This window comes from Cavia porcellus, unplaced genomic scaffold (assembly GCF_034190915.1).
Source record: "Cavia porcellus strain 051 isolate PalLab524CR breed Dunkin Hartley unplaced genomic scaffold, mCavPor4.1 scaffold_10, whole genome shotgun sequence".
Classification (NCBI taxonomy): domain Eukaryota; kingdom Metazoa; phylum Chordata; class Mammalia; order Rodentia; family Caviidae; genus Cavia; species Cavia porcellus.
Window position 1 is genome coordinate 24,261,134 of NW_026947493.1, and position 17,006 is coordinate 24,278,139.

The window sequence follows — 17,006 nt, forward strand, 5'->3', positions numbered from 1 at the left end:
TGAGACTCTGTCTCACAAAAAAAAAAAAAAAAAAGATCTTCCTAAGCAGTTGGAAGATTTAGTTAGTGATCAATGACCTTAGTAACCAATGAATTATGTGAAAAGGTAAAACTTGTATATGACAAAAGACACCATGAAGTTAATAATAAAAACTAGATGAGGGAAATGTTTGCCACATAGTTTATTGCACATGTAGTTGTATAAAGATCTGTACAAATCAGAAATTGATTTTTAAAAATCTGTTAATAAACAAGGAAAAGATCTGTAGGACTGGGGATATAGCTCAGTGACACAGCGCCTGCCTAACAAGCACAAGGTCCTGAGTTCAATTCTCAGTACCAAAAAAAGGAAGGAAGGAAAGAAGGAAGGAAGGAAGGAAAAAAAGAAATGCAGATTCTCCCACTTTGGGCATCACGCCCAGCAGTCTGCTTGAACACACCCTCAAGAGGATTCTGGGAACCACCTCCCTTGTAGACTCAGGGCCATGTGGCCAGGAGGAGGAAGGAACCACATTCTAATTGTGGTGACTCACAATGTTGCATGAAGGAAGCTGGACCTAAGAGCATACTGTAGGATTCCATTTACTGTATATGGAGATCAAAAACTAGCAAAAGGAATCCAAGATATTAGAAATCAGGATGGTTATTACTCTTGGAGGGGAGAAGCAGTAACCAGAAGCAGGGTTGAGATATCCAGGTGCTGGCTGTATTCGGTTTCTTGATGGGAATGCTGGTTACACAGGTTTGTTCAGTTAGAGAAAATTTACCAAGCTGTTCACTTAGGATTTGTTCTACTTTTCTAGTCTACACTATGAAGCAGTGAAATGCAAAAAGTGGATTTGTTCTTTTAAAAAAAAATAATAAGGTTTTTAATCGTTCAAAACCTGGTAATTAGCCAGGCCTGACAGTGCACACCTGTATGGAGAACTGAGGCAAAAGGATCATTTGAGACCACAAGTTCAAGACCTGTCTGAGCCAACACAGCGAGACTGTGTCTCAAACACAAGACATAGGAATTTAACCTGGTGAAAGTGGAATGGGAAACCATGTGTATACTGATGAGAAAGTAAATGCGTACAGTGTTTTTTCAGAACAATTTGGCAGCACCTCTAAAGCTTAAAATAATCTAGAGATTCTGCTTCTAGAATTGCACCCTGGAATTCAGGCATCCAGCTCTCTATAGTGTGAGACTGTTCCCTGGACACTTTTGGATGAGCATAAAAGAAACAACATAAATTTCCTTCTGTAGAGGACGGGGTACATAAACAGTGGGAAACTGAGCACCTGTGAGCACTGGCACAGCTCAGCACCGCGTGGCAGTGTGGGAAAATGTGCCCTGTGCCATTGCTGACCTGCAGAAGCGAGTTACGGGCATTCAGTGCTGGTCCACAGTGGTAAGGAGAGAGAAAAGTGCATGCAGGTGCACGTGAAAGTGTAAGGAAAGACATGAGATTGTTTATATTATTTGTCTTGAATTTACCACCTGTGAATAGGGATGTGGGTTGTCATTTCCTTATAAACCCCCATGTTAATTTTTTGCCCACTAATCATTTTTTTAAAGTTTGAGGGCTGGAGGTACAGCTCAGCAGCAGCACAGTGCCTGCCTGGCATGCACAAGATCCTGAGTTCAATTCCAGCTACAAAAGAAAAAAAAAACTTTTAGCTTTACTGTTCAAAAAATTCTGAGCCTTGAAAAATGTTTATTGGGAAAAAGAAATAGTATTTGTGTAGTCTAAGCACATTGAGAGCTAGGATTTGTCTTACATGCAAACACACATCAAGCAGGAGATGAGTAATATTCTGTAAAGTGATTTCCATCAGTACTACTTATAGAAAAAGTTAAAAGGCTTGCGTCTAGATACATTTCTGCTACCTAGGAAATTCACTTGGGTAAAACAATTCTTTTCTTGACAAGGACATTCTTTTGACTGTGTTTGCTGGTGAGGTCATAGACCAAGTATTCTGTTTGAGAGACAGTTTGGTTAACATTGTGCGTATGTGCAAAAGTGACCACAGCTAGCAAATTACACAACGCAGCTCTGGACACCAGGCCCTGCTTGCTTGTTAATGAAAAACCTTTTTGCATTTATAGCCAAGAACTCAGTTGAACCCATTTAGCTAGAAACAAGCTTGTGAGGGAAACCTAAACCCTTGTGGTCTCAGAGAGACACTATAAACACATTTGCAGTGGTTTCTCACTCACTCTTAGGTTTCCTGTGAAATCATGAGCAAAGGGCCCACCTGACCCTTCCCCTTTGAATCAAGAGGCCCAAAATGTTTGAGATGCTGCTCTGCTGGATTGCGTCAGTTACAGTCCTCGTGACCCAAGGCAGTGTCAAATAAAGGCACATGGATTACCTGCCCTTTAGGATGAATCCGAATTCTAGCACCCCATTAGTGGGAGAGCGAGTGCTTTCTGGAATTACCTCCATTTTGTACATGTTCACTTTCAATAAATTTTATTGTCATGGATGTAAGCACAAAAATACATCTCTACTAGGTGCCTTTTCTTTGAAATTCATATATAATATCAAGCAGTCAATGTCCAGCTCTAACAAGGAAAGATAGCAGTGCCCAGAATCTGTTATCTGCTTCCTTCTTCAGGCATCCAAACGCTCAGAGGTGGGCTTCACTTGGAAAGCTGTTTGAAATGTCCTGGGAAATCTGGGTTTAGCCAGATTCACAGAAGTCTTCCTTCTTACAGAGGGTCCTACAGGCTTCTCTCTGCAGCTTCTAGTTTTTAAAGTCCCTGTCTGGTAGGTCCCTGGGCTTCTCAGGCTTGGTAGATTGAAACCTGAGCTCGTGAACATCTCCCTTAACCAGTTTCTCCATTATCCAAGCTACATCAGTGAAACCCTAGTCCACTTATGTCTCTCTAGAGATCTGGAATGAGTTGTTGCAGTTTATCCCTCACTTCATTTCTAACCCATAAATCCCGTCTACTTCTGAAACTGGTCGTGAATTTACTCACTGTTCAGCATCCACTGCCACCATCCTGGTCTTGAAGACATCACCTTCTTCCACGCAGGTTATTGTGCATTCTCTGAATGTGTCCCCGCCTAGCTTGGCCCCTCCACTTGTCTGTTCTTCACATGGAACCTGTGGTTGTCTTAAAAACTGTAACCTGAAGCTGGGTGCGGTGGTGCATGCCTATAATCCCAGCACTCAGGAGGCTGAGGCAGGAGGATCACTGTGAGTTCAAGGCCAGCCTGACTCATATAGTGAAAACCTGCCTCAAAAAAGACAAAAAAAAAAAGTAACCTGACGTTGTTTCCTCACTTCAAATCCTCAAACCACTGTTAGGATAAAGTGCAAAGTCCTCAGGTCCCTGGGGCCCACACAATCTGATGCTGCCCAGCTGCTGTAACATTTTGCACCAATGTCCTGACCTGCTTACTGTGCTTTCTTACAGGTTAGAGAAGGCAGCTAAGCCTTCCCAGGCCCCAGACCTTGCTCATGCTGCTCTCTGTACAGGGTTGTTTTCACACCGTCTCACCAGCACCTTCCAGGCTTGCAGCCCGGGGCTGCCTGTGCCTGGGGAAGAGGCTACAGCCCTGTAGTGTCAGAGCCTGGTCCTGTGCCTTACCACCCTGCTAGCACTCTGCACAGCTGTGCAGATGTGGTTACTCAGATGTGCTTCCTACTAGGCTCTCAGCAGGCTCTGCTCACCTCGAGTCCCACTCTGTCCTCGGGGCCTGCTAGCAGGTAGCCTGTCATGTCGTGGGTGCCTTCATGATAAACAGAGGAATGAAACCCATTTCCCCAGCTTTGTGAATAGCATTACTTTACTGTTTGATTCTGTATCCTACAAAGAAAGCTGATGCAGAAATGACCTGAAAGCTTTTGTTATACCCTGGGCTTTTATTTTTTAGTACATGTTTGTTATACAGGATAGTAGTGTTCATTTCAGAGACTTGCTATAATGCATACAACCTACCTTGATCATTTTCAGTCCCTTTCCTCCCTCTCCCCTCTATATTCCCTCTTCCCGTCCTCTGCTCTGAGAATCTATCTTCTAGTTTTCTATCATATCTCTTTATTTTACTCATTTACTTAAAGTTTCTCATACAAACGAAAACATACAATATTTGTCATTATGACATATGGCATATTTGTGTAGCATGATCCATTTTCCTGCAAATGACATGATTTTATTCATCTTTAGGGTCAAGTAATATCCCATTGTGGATATATTATACATATGAGATACAATATAGACATTTTTTTCTTTTCTTTATCCATTCATCTGTTGACAACATCTGGGCTATTCCCAGAGCTTAGCCATTGTAAATTGTGCCACTACAAACACAGGTATCCATGTATCACTGATGAATGTTGTCTTTAATTCTTCTGATGCCCTAGACTTTGATGGTGTCCCCTAGGGATGTGGTCTATCCAGAACTTCTCTATGGCTTAGGAATAAAGTCCTCTCAGTCCCTGGAAAGTTCTGGGGTGCAAGTGGCCCTCTTTGCTCAGGACTTGGGACATCTCCAATTTAGTTTGTTTGCCCTCCATGTGGGGTTTGCCTTTGGTCATTTCCTTCGATCCTGCCTTGATTTTTGCCTTGCTCTGCAGGGATGAAGAAACAGACTCTGCCTAGGATAGGCCAGAACTTGTGAGAAAATCCTGCGCCTACCTATCTTGATAGGGCCTGTGCCTACCTATCTTGATAGGGCCTTTTGCATTCTCCCTTCTGACAGCTCTCAGGCCACATGCTGTCTGCCATCTGTGAGGAGGACAGTGGCCACCCAAAAGTTGGCACAAAAGCCCAAGACTTGAAAGCAGATTGATCCCAGGAAGCCCCTCAGTGGCCTGCAGTCTTGTTTCCTTGACAGGTAGCAGCCTGGGATCAAACTCCAGCTGTGAATATTGTCTTGCCCCACGTGGTGTTTTAAGGCTCTTAGTGCTGGTTTTTAAAAGCAAGATTATCATGGACAAATTCGAGTTTCTGTGATCTCCCTGAGTAGAAGGAAATCTAATGGAACTAGCCCACTACAACTGACAGGAGCTGTGGAAAGGCCTGCCCCATCTGCCTCATTTCTCTTATCCTGTGGGTTTGTAGTGTGTGAGTTTGCAACCCCCTTTTTAAGCCATATGCACACATATATATTCAAGAAAGTCTTTGTTGACATTCTGTTTAATTGTTTTTTCTCTGTCCCCACTTCCTTCTTCTGCTCTGTTTTCTCCTTCCCTTTCCACTGCCTCTGCCATTTTACAGGTGCTGGGATTGCTGGTATGGACACTGATTGCTGGAACCGAGTACTTCCGGGTCCCTGCATTTGGCTGGGTCATGTTCGTAGCTGTATTTTACTGGGTCCTCACCGTCTTCTTCCTCATCATCTACATAACAATGACCTACACCCGGATTCCCCAAGTGCCCTGGACAACAGTGGTAAGGAGGCCGTGGGAGGTGTTCCTGTGCAGTGTCCACTAGCTAGGACGACTTGTGGTCTTTTAGCCAACTCAGGGTTGCCCCCTGCCAGGTGGGCCGAGCCATACAACACCCAACACAAGATATAAAACTGGACACAGAAGGTGTAGGAGTTTCTCCGAGGCTCAGAAGCCTGAATCAAGCAAAGCTGGTTTCTAGTTTATTAGTCCCTGTGAACAGCGTCACCTGAAAACAGCGGTGTCAGGGCACCGACGTCTGCAGATCTCCCTTCCTTCCTCTAACCTCTCCTTAGCCCTCCTCACACCACAGCTCCTAGCTGTTAGGATATGTGTGTCTGAGGAGGGAGAAGGAAAAACAAAGTCTACGGTGGCAAACAACAGGCGCCTTACAATGGGAAGCAGGAGTCGTCCCTCGCAGGTGTCTGGTTTCTGTGCTGGCTCTAGGCACCATGCTACCCACAGCTAAGCAAAGTAAACACAGGCTCGGGCAGCTGGGAATGTGCGGACACTGCCCTGAGCCATGTGCGATAGTCGGCTGTGTGCACTCTGCTCAGCCCAGATAGCCAGGAGCTCTTCAGAGAGGAAGGGACCTTTAGCTTTACCCTGAAGACTGAACACATGTCCTAGGTGGGTCCATGGAGCTGGAGGATGAGTTCTCTTTCCCTTGGAGCACAGCCGTCTTGTTGGGGAGTTTGAAGTGGCCATAGGACTGGTTTTTTCTTTTAAATCCAAGTTGTGCCACACTTATGTATGTATTTCTAAAACAAAGCTCTGGAGTGATACTATTTTTAGTTTGTTTTCAACCAATATATTAAAAATATCCAGTTCCCTGTAACTGGTTTATGAACCAAATGTGAAGCACAGGCCTCTTGGGGGTTGTAGGCCGCAGTTACACTGGCGGGCTTTCAGACAGTGCAGTCTTTGCTCCAATGCACCAGTCTTTGTGCTAAGTTGTTCTTCAGAGCTAAGCTAGGAAACCAGTTTCCTTTCTTCGTACAAAACAGGTTGATTAACTATTGCCTGCTTTCCCATATCCAAGGGTGAAAATTCTCCATGAGAGTTTCAGGGATGCAGTATAAGTTGTGACAGAATTTCAAACAAGGTACCTACACCTGGCTGTGGGCACAGTCCAGCTGGAATCACTGTCCTGCTTCCCCAGTGGGCAGGAGGAAGGGCAGCCTCACAAGGACACTGCATTCAAAGTCAACAGCACTTGGAAGTCACAGGAACTATGGGAACCAGGGGAGGAAGGCTCGAAGTGAGGGGGCATTTAAGGAAGGGCATGTTGGAGAAAGATGAGTCTGACAGCCACTCCTGAAGAAAGTGACTGTGTACCTGGAAGAAGAGGAACTTGGCCAACAGAACAGGGAGGCAAAGTGTTAGGGCGCAGCCATGAGCAGGAGCTGATCTCCACCCTTGCTTAAGTCTCAGTTTCCAGTTATGCCATCTAGATCACAAATGTGCAGGCCTGTTCTATAAGGATCGCACCGTAAGTATTGCCATCTTGTTGAGCTGTGCTGTCTCTGTCACTGGTCAGCTCTGCTCCCAGCGTGAAGATGTCCACAGGCACTTTATGAATGAATGAGCACGGCTGTATTCTAGTCTAGTTACACAGGGGTGGACTATATGTCCAGTCCTACTGTCCGCAGGCCAGTTTGCTCCCCTCTGATCTAGATCATAAATATTCTCTTCAGGCCTAAAGCATTGGCTTTCTTTCCTTTCCTTTTTTATTTTTTTAATGTGCCTCTATAGATACTTTTTAAAAAATTAACACTACTCCCTTCTGGCACTCCATGGTTTTAAAACCTCTAGATAAGCATTATCAGAATTTATCAACATAAAGTATGTCCCCATTTTATAGGTAAGGAAAATGAGGTTTACACCTGAATAGATTTATGCACATGGAGCTCCAGCTCCCTTGATTTGCACACACATCTTTTTCTGATCTCCTGCTCCATGCACTCCACTGCCTGGCAGTAGATAAGAACCCCAGCTGGAGGCCAAGACACAGGACCTTTAGTCCCTGCAGAACTGTTTTGTCATTTATGTCGTCAAACAAGGCAGAGAACCTCCAGGCCAGGTGTTGCACATTCGCACATGTGAGGGCTCAGACAGCTCACACAACTGAGGAAACAGCTCAGGGCTGAATTCTAGGCCCCCAGGCACTTCCTTAGCATCCGAAACATGTTAGGAATATGTCACAAAGACATACTTTGGATTGGTAAATTGTTTAACCCAGAAACCTGGCTTTTCAAGTAAATTCTCCTTATTATAAAATAAGGAGCCAGTTTTTCAAAACTTCATTTTATGCTGCTCAAATAGGTCTGACTTCTGATTGGGGCTTTTATTTACTGTGCCACCTAAGAACTTCTCAGAGCCTTTGGGAGCCAAGTTGATGGTGCTCACTGGAGATCCGGAGCTGACACCAGAGCAGGTCTCCATCTGCTGACACTAAAGGCTCAGACCATGTCTCTGTGTTACTCACTGCCAGCAGAGGCTCTCACAATAAATGGGGTTGCAGGGTCACCCTGGCTGCTGTGTTGCAACCCAGTGCAGGAATGTTGCAAGCCCTTGGCCAGGATCCATGCTGAAGCAACTGGTAGACCTACAATCCGGCTGCTCAGGGCTGTGCCCCAGGCCGTTGGCATCACTGGACACTTGTCGGATACACAGAATTGTAGGTCCCACTCCACCAACTGAATCAGAAACCCTGTAGAGGCATGGGAATCTCTACTATCCCAAGCAGTCCAGGTAATTCCTAGGCACCTAAAATGTGGGAACACCAGTTCAGAGATAATTACAGCATGACAGTCCCTAACCAAAACTTTTAAGCCAGATATGAAGATTGGCTTTTTATAGTTTTAGAAAGATAATAAGGTGATTTGGTGCGTTCACTATGATATGGGCATGTGGCCCCAAGTCTGTGGCGGCACTTGAATACAGCACACATATATTTGTATAAAAATGTGAATTTTCCTGATAAGAGGGACAATCAAGAGCACATCACCCCCATGTTCCAGTCCAGCTTTGCTGCCATATGACTTTAGAGTTTGTTCTTGGTTTTTTGCATTTAGGGATCCCCGGACTGTGGAGAAGATCTAGATAGTTCCCAAAAGCTTCACTGGGAGAGAACTCCTGAGACACTGCAAAAACTAGTGTTTCATGGCCTAGCTCAGCACGCAGTACGGCATGAGCTTTGCACTGGAACCCACTGTGAGAAGTACCCCACCCCTTAATGTGTCTGGAAAGGTGCAAACTCACCTGTTTCCTCCTTTAATATGCAGCAAAAGCTACAGTGGCTTCTCAACAGCTTCCCCGAGCTCCTCAGCTACTAATGTCATTTACTCAGAGAGGCTTGGGTGTGTTTTATGATAAATGTGACATGAGCTAAAGTTCAGAGCAGGAAAATGTGTGCAGTGCACTTCCCAGGGACTCATCCTTGTTGCTCACCTCTGCTGACCTGGCCGCAGGCCCTGTGAGCTCTCCAAGTGGCATGTGTGGCTCCCATTCCTGGGTGCCCACTATGAATCAGATGTCACCCTGGGTCCTTTATATTTTGGGCTATTCCATTCTTACAATGACTCTCCAAAGATAGAATGGATTGCCCCCATTTTGCAGATGAAGAAATGAAGGGATTCAGAGGATGTTAGGAGGCAAGAACTCTAAGACCAGGCACAGCTGTCAACCCTGGAGTTTGCCTGGCTCCCAGTTTCTCTTGCCACCAGAAGTGGCCATTTGCATTGTCCCATCTCAGCAGGGAGGGCCGGCACGGATGTGTCTTGGTAATCTTTTCAGCCTGACATGAGCACATGACTGAGAAGCAAAGGCCTAAGGGCATAACATGCTGCTGGCTTTGTCTGCACCCCCAGTGGGACAGTGTTCTGACCGGGACTCGAGTCTTCCTGTTCCCACTAACCACTCAATCCAAATGACTTACTTAGTCTGCAAGCATGGTCAAGTGTGAAGCAACTACCTCTAGATGGTCTCTAGCGGACGCAGTCACAAAGCAAAAATAAGAAACAGTAGAGCTCTGCACCATTCATACTGTTTTTAACAGTGGAAGAGACTTTTATGGCTCTGCCATCTTGTAAATTTAGAGTATAATCAGTTGGATATCTACAATAGAGAGATCCAGTACAGCATTGGCTTAAAACTTATTTCTCTCTCCTATCCTGAGCCATATTTAAGTCACTTGTCAAATGAGACCAAAAAGCACCTTAGCTTCCTCCTATGAGTGGCTCTGCCATCTTTAACACTTGACTTCTGGCAACTTCAGCACCTGCCATCACATCTACTACCATGTTTTGTAGTCAGGGAGAGAAGGTAACGAAAAGGACAGAGAGAGGGCACACTTCTTTCCTTTAATTTGTGATGCTGAAGTTGCTTCACTTGCATCATGTTAGCCCAAATGTGGTCCTCCCAAGAAAAACTGAAGAGAAAATTGCATTCCGAGTGGCCATGTGCTCAGCTAAAAGTGGCTGCCTTATGAGAAGACTGAACAGATCCCAGAAGATATCGAGCAGCTCTGCTGCAGAGGAAAGAGCTGAGAAGTGACTTGTCCGAAGCTGTGTAGCCAGTGGGCTGAGAGAGAGAAGTCATTTTTAAGTCTGTTCCCTCACCCACCTCCGTTATCCTGCCCCCTTTCTTCCCGTATCCTGCCCCCTTTCTTCCCGTGGCCTGCCACACCCTCCCTCCTCTATTTCCCTCACCTGTGGATTCAAAAGACAGCTTTTCTGCATGTAGCCAAGAATGTATTCTACCTGAAAATTCCTAACAGATGATATGGGCAGCCAGGAGTGGGGCCTGAGAATGAGCTTTTTAAAGAGACTTGTGCTGCTCAGGCTGCTGGTCCCTGGATCACACTCAGAGTAGCACTGAGCAACTCTAGCAGCTGTTGTGGACAGGCTAGAGTGTACAGAGGTATCGAGTATGGTCCTAGATCCCCGATCTCCCAAACGAGTGTTCGGCGGAGGTTAAATAAAAAGAGACAAACTGTATGATTTTTAGGGCTCAAGGAGGGTCAAAACCCTTTAATTAAGCTCAAGGCTTCGAGGGTAGAGACAAAGGATTCTCTGGGTCAGTCCACTTATATTAGGAGCAAGGACAAAGGTCAGAGAAACTGAGGAAAGTGCAGGCAATGAGCAGGACCTTGGGAGTCACTTCAAGGACGTCTCCAAGTCATGAATCAGGTCAATTCAGTAGCACTGTCTTATCATGAAGACATGCTAGAAGTGAGACTGTAGGAGGAATCTTTGCAGCTGCAGTCTCTACCTAGCTAATTGGGGTTGGAGCCAGAGTGTCTGCAGCTGTGACCTTATCTTGCCCTTTGGGGTATCTCTGGCCTCACAGGCCACTACAGGCCTCAGCCAGAACCATGATTCATAGAGGTTCACTTACTATGAATCAGCTCCTGTCGCCAGGCAAGGGGCCTAGGCCTAGGATAGACTCAGACAAACATAAAAAGTCAATTAGTAAAATTTAAATCCTGCTCAGAGCCGCTTCATAGTGGTCTCCAACACAGAGGTGATTTTCACGGATGTCAGTCTTTGCCTGCACTGTATCTTCCATCAGGTGTGAATCGCATGCCAGGCGTGGTGACATAGGCCTGTAATCACAGTGCAAGGAAGCTGAGCCAGGCTGAACTCCACAGCAAGACCCTGTGTCACAAAACAAAATGAAACAAAACAAAACATGAATGGCTCTTCCACTGATACTTGGTGGAAGCAGCAGGTGAATAGAACATCTCTGCTGTCCCAAAAGACAGACTCTGATGGAAGAGACAAATGGATTCAGGCTGAATTACATATAAATACTGAAAAGAAAAACCGGTGAGATTCCAGGGACCCAGAGGAAGGAGCCATTCTTCCCTCTTCTCATGGAGAGCCGTGGAAGATTGGGAGGTCCAGGTGCTGACCCCAGTTCGCTCTGGCTTCCATTAAACTCTCAAGGACCCAGTGTCAGACACCAGCCCAAGAATCTTGCACTTATGGCTGTCTCATTATCCCTCCGTGTCCATTTCCTTCTCCAGTCATAGGATTTTCAGCCACGGCCACCCCAACAGTCTACATTTCCCAGGCACCCCCAGCCTGTGGTACAAAGTGAGTTCAAGGCCAACCCTGAACAGGTGGTCTCAGAACCTGGCTACTGGGACACAAGGAGAGGAAGTGTGAAGGCTCTGGGTGGACCCTGAGAGCAGGTCTGTCCCTCGGTCCCACTACCCGCCTTGGTGGCTTGGGTGCAGCTGTGCTAGAAACACACCTCCCGACCTGTGCAGTCTGGCTCCTATGCCTGTTATCTGAGAGAGGAATAAATAATCTCTCTTAAATCACTCATTTGGGTTCTTCTTACCAAATCTATGCACTGACTGTCCATCACCTCTGGCCTTCTTTTCCTCGTCTGCACACCTGGAATTTCTCTTGCTACTCAGAGAAGCCATAAGCAGGCTTCCTCTTAAGTCCCTTTTTGTCTCAGGAGCTAATGGAAAGTTAGAATCAGTCAAGTAAACCAGAAAGTACTATACAAAATAGTGGAAACATAAGCCACTTATACTGGTTTAGTTTTGATTGGTTTTATTCTATTTTATTTTCCTTGGTTTTATACTTTAAAAAAAAAAAACTTTTATATACCAAAAAGGGATCAAAAGCATAGCTCTGGTGCTTTGAATTAGAAAGTGCTTTCATTTGTATGAAACACCATCCTCTGGTACATGGCTGTTTTGCTTTTAAAGTCTGTCCAGTCATGGGGCAGGCCGTGGCTGGAACCAGGCTCCTGGAGCGCAGATTGTCACTCGGGGCAGGAGGCTGTGCAGGCAGGGCCTGTGTGGCTCATAGTCACGCCTGCCAAACTGCGCTCTGAAACTCTACGAAACCAAACTTTCTATTTGCAGAGAAGGGATTAGACATTATTAGCAGTTTAGGCTTTCAAACTTGTAGGCACCAATAACATGGCATGGGGTCATCAAAGAGTTGCCAGTTATTATCTATATGTGCCTTCACTGGAGAAAAAGAGCCTTTTTAAAACTGGTTGTGGTGGCACACACCTGTAATCCCAGCACTCAGGAGGCTGAGGCAGGAGGATCTTTGTAAGCTCGAGACCAGCCTGTGGTACAAAGTGAGTTCAAGGCCAATCCTGAACAGCATAGCAAGACTTTTGTCTCAAAAAGACCAAACAAATTTTTTAAAAAAGCCTTTTCTAGGTAGAAGCAGCTATCTGAAAGATAACAAGACATATTATGGTAACCATTTTTGATTTACTAGTGGCTTGTTTCGAAGTCCTTTATTGCATTCACTGTTTTGACTTTATTGTTTATTCTATTCTTTCCTGTTTGATTTTTGCTATGTCTGAAAGTATCTACATCTATTTTGAAGCAACAAAAGGCATTATGGTAACTATTAGATTTTGGAGTCCTATATCACTTATACTGGTTTAGTTTTGATTGTTTTTATTCTATTTTATTCTCTTTGGTTTTAATCTTTTTTTTTAATTAAAAAAAGCCTTTTTTATACCAAAAAGGGATCAAAAAGAAGAGCTGCGGCTCCTTACTCCCTCCAAAAGGAGCAGCCGGCCACCTCCTCTGGGATCCTGTGTTATCCCAGAAGCTCTGTCTTCGCCAGTGCCCAGACATTTCCAGGAACTGTCGTTTGTGCTCGGGGAGCTTTGAGGCCTTTCAGCTTGAGCAGCCGCAAATTGAGGGCCTACTCCTCTTCCTCCCATGCCAGTGAACCTCGGTGAGACTCTAGAGTCTTCCTGTGTCCTCTTTGAAGTCGAGCCATGCTGGTGTCTTGCTTAAGCTCTGAAACAATCTCAGAGACTGATTTCCTTGCTCTTCTTTTCGTGACCATCTTACCTGTTTTCACTGCAGTACCCCCAGCCAGGCACCCCGGTACATATTTATCTGTGGGCGATGAAATAAGCCCCAAGAAGCCACAGTTAGGCCCTTGGAGATGGGAGCAGGGTCTTGGGATAAGCCAGGTACCCCAGTGGGGTGCTGTGTGGAAAGACTACCTCTCACCAACTGCCTTCCCTGTTTCTCTCCGAGGAAACAAGAGTTTTATCGTCTTGGCTGCATGGGCAAGGTCAGGGGTATGCTGGCCCGTCTGAGTGCCCCCCCAACCCTCATCTTCACCCCGTGTGGGGACTCAAACACAATGGATGCCCCCAATACAAGTCCAGAGACATCTGTCCCAGTAGTGCCTGTAATCCCAGGAAGAAGTGGCGTCCAGACACCCAGCAGTAAGGGAAAATTCACACTGAGGTGTGAGTGCTGTGACCAGATCAGGGCCTGCCTGAGGAAGGGCCTTTTGTAACTTTTTAAATGGAAAAAAATCAAGTTACATAGTTCCGTGCCTTCCTGTGTGTGGGGTTTGCCTGTGCCCCAGAAGGAAGGGTAGGGTGTCTGCCACACTGGGTTTAGTGTGTAGTACCTGACGGAAGACCAGAAGTGGGGAGAATAGCTTTCAAAGCAGTATGGAATAGTTTTTTGAAGAAAAATAAGTTTAAGTTTGCTGGAAGAGGGTAGACAATGGAAATTGAAGCCTCCCCTTCCTCAGAGGTACCTATATTGAATTGTTTCTACATCTCTAAACAATTGGGAATTCTTTACTGGGCAAATAGTGTGTAGCACTTTGTAGTCTAGGAGGTGAGGTGGAAACTTTTTTGTTTTTTCAAAAATGTGCAGGTGCGTTCCTAAACCCAAACACAACACAATTCTAATGAGTCATCCTGGGAAACTAGGGCTTCTTGAGGATGTATATATATATATAATATACATATATATTATATATATATATTTGGTACATTTCAGTTTTTTGTTTGTTTGTTTTGTTACTGGGGATTGAACTCATGACATGCTTGCAAGGCAGGAGCTAAATCCCCAGCCCTATTGGTACATTTTAGATATACATGATAACATTCATCATAGGCAATTTGTACCTGTACGTGATGTATCTTGTTGCTGCTCCCCTCCAACTCCTCTTCCCTTGAGGCCATATTTCTAATGGCAGTTGAGTGTCAGGAGCTGCCAGAACCCAAGCATGACCCTGGTGGAGCCCCAGCTAGGCACAGTGTGGGCACAGGGCAGAGTGGTACCAGGAGTTGCCATCTGACAGTGCTGGGACCTGATGGAGAGGATTCTGTGGACCTTTCTCCCTCCAGTCAGAAACATGTGAGCTGCCTGGCTCCTTTCTGGCTCTCTGCGGAAAAGGTGGTAGACCACAGGAGCCCACGCCCTGAGAGTCATCTCGAGAGTCATCTCTCTTCCTGCCTCTGCCCAGCCCCGCCTCCTGGGGTGTGCAGGTAGACCAGGACTTACACCCACGGGAGGGTAGTTTCAAGTTTAAATATGACTGAAACCTAGTTACTTACGTGGCTTTACACACCTCCCATCTCGAAAAATAGGGAAAAAAAAGGCGAAGCCGAAGGTGGAATTAGTCCCCAAAGGGCTCTGATAATATCTGTCACCCCCTTTTTAGTTTTAAAAACTTGCTGTTCTTACAGAGGAGCTCGCATCCCTGTGCTGCCCTGCTGACTGCCAGGGGTTAGGACATCAGTCAGCCTGTGTGGGGGACAGATGCTCCCCGCTCTGGTAGGGACTGGTTAGGGTGCAGAATGCGTCCTCCTGTCTCTGTTGCTGCCTTCTTCACCACCAAGGTCCCCACGCTGACACCTGCAGGGGATGAGGCTGGAGAGCCGGTGACAGGAGATGCGTGGCCCAAGGATGTGCACGTGGTGTCTGTGCAAGAGCACTGTGAAGCCTCTCCTCCTGCAGGCACCTTCTCACAGCCTGGCTCCACTCCCTCCGCGGTCCACTTGGGCCCTGACCACACTGGGGACAGCTCTGGCCACTTCCTTATTTCTCTCCTAAGCACTGCCCTCTGCCTTTCCCAGGGCCTGTGCTTCAACGGCAGTGCCTTCGTCTTATACCTCTCAGCTGCTGTTGTGGATGCTACTTCTGTCTCCCCGGAAAGGGACAGTCACAACTTCAACAGCTGGGCTGCCTCCTCGGTGAGTGACACTGCCAACCCCTCTCCCCCCTGCCCCTTTTCCAAGGCCTACTGGGGTCAGGGAGCAGAGCAAAGCTTTCTGCAGGAGAAAAACCCACTTGCAATATGACAATGGGCATAGTGGTTTCAAACCTCAAAAGCTGATGTCCCCTCCTGGTGGCCTGCAGTGCCCTGAGGTTGGAACCTCTGCTGAGGCCCAGCCCCAGTGCCTGAAGCAGGCTGAGCTGGGGGAGCTGTTTGGAATTATTCTCCTGCCTGCAGCTCATTGAGATTGCAAACGCAGACTGTGTGATTCCTTTTATTTTTGTTTTGAGTAGAAATGTTTGCTTTTGCCCTGGGGATGCCTAGAAAAGTAAAGGCTAAAAAAAAGTTTGTTTGTTCCCCCCCCCCCAAAGGAATTGGAGAAGAGGGGAATTAAGTCAGAACTTGTACTTTTAGTTTATGTCTTGTGTTCTGTTTTCTAAACCAAAATAGTGTGTTATTTTTTCTAATTTTAAAGACTAGTTTTAAGAATTGCTCTGAGAGTGGCCTCGTAAGAGCCCACCCCCAAAAGAAGTCTATGGAGCAGGGGAACAGAGGGATAATGTTAAAACTGATGGTACCCAGGGGCTTTTATTTTTTATTTGTATTCATATTTTAAAATCTCTATTTAAAGGTAAAGCACACAGATACATGTGACATTAACAATTCATAAGTCTGGTAAGATTGGACTCTAGTTAACAACAGCCCTGGGCTGGAATGGGCATGTCACCTGCTTAAGAAGGACCTGTGCCCCGACCCCCGTTCAGAGCACACAAACCACCTGGGTTTATTCCTATTCAGGTCCACTCTGACTCATTTCCCTGAGCTGACCCTGTAGCAACCCTGGTCTAAAATTGCCTGTACTAAACTAGAAGTGATATACTTTCCTTAGTTCTATCCCACTATATTTACTCTTAAGTAACTCCCCGAGGTTATTTGAGCAAAACTATAGGACTTCCAGATATATTTGAACAAAATAAAAACAGCATGGCCAGAAACCGTTTGAGAAGGCGAGTAATTGAACCAATAAAGTAATTTTAGATGAGAAAGCCTGGAGCCAAGGGAATGTTGCATGGACATGATTCAGTGGAGGCGAAATGACAACTTTGCTAATTACAATGTGCCCTAAGCCCCTTTCTATTATGCTTTGTTTTTCCTAGTTCTTTGCCTTCCTGGTCACCATCTGCTACGCTGGAAACACATATTTCAGTTTTATAGCATGGAGATCCAGGACCATACAATGATTTACCATTTTGATAATTAAAAGGAAAAAAAAAAAAACCCCAGGAAGAATCTCACTGTAAAAACAGCTGTAGGTATAATGTATATTTCCAGACAATTGTATTTAACTAATGTTTTTATATATGTAGTTAAATTGGCTCACTGTGGTTTGTTACAATTAAACTGAATACTTATTTGCAAAGCGCTCTATCTTGTAATGAACTCTTTAAGAATCTTGTTGACATCGTCATAGACTTTGTTTTCTTAGATAATGCATAAACATAAATTGCTGATATGAAGAATGTGTCAAGTTTGTAAAACTTAACTTTTCAAATGCCAATTCTTTTGTGATTAAATGTTGCAAAATCTCAGG

The 17,006-nt window shown here is 45.4% G+C and overlaps 1 protein-coding gene across 2 annotated transcripts in view; it reads left to right on the plus strand.

The window, feature by feature from the left end:
- Window positions 1-16,835, plus strand: part of Cmtm8 (CKLF like MARVEL transmembrane domain containing 8) — a 98,122-nt gene extending 81,287 nt beyond the window's left edge. Inside the window, exons 2-5 of one of the 2 annotated variants that reach the window (XM_013144010.3) lie at window positions 5,218-5,391; window positions 12,903-13,117; window positions 15,276-15,392; window positions 16,573-16,835. In XM_013144010.3, coding sequence (XP_012999464.1) covers window positions 5,218-5,391; window positions 12,903-13,117; window positions 15,276-15,392; window positions 16,573-16,630 — 564 coding nt within the window. In that variant the 3' untranslated portion in view covers window positions 16,631-16,835. The remainder of the gene's footprint in view (window positions 1-5,217; window positions 5,392-12,902; window positions 13,118-15,275; window positions 15,393-16,572) is intronic. The other variant, XM_003480152.4, reaches the window with a different exon arrangement.
- Window positions 16,836-17,006: the final 171 nt, after the last annotated feature.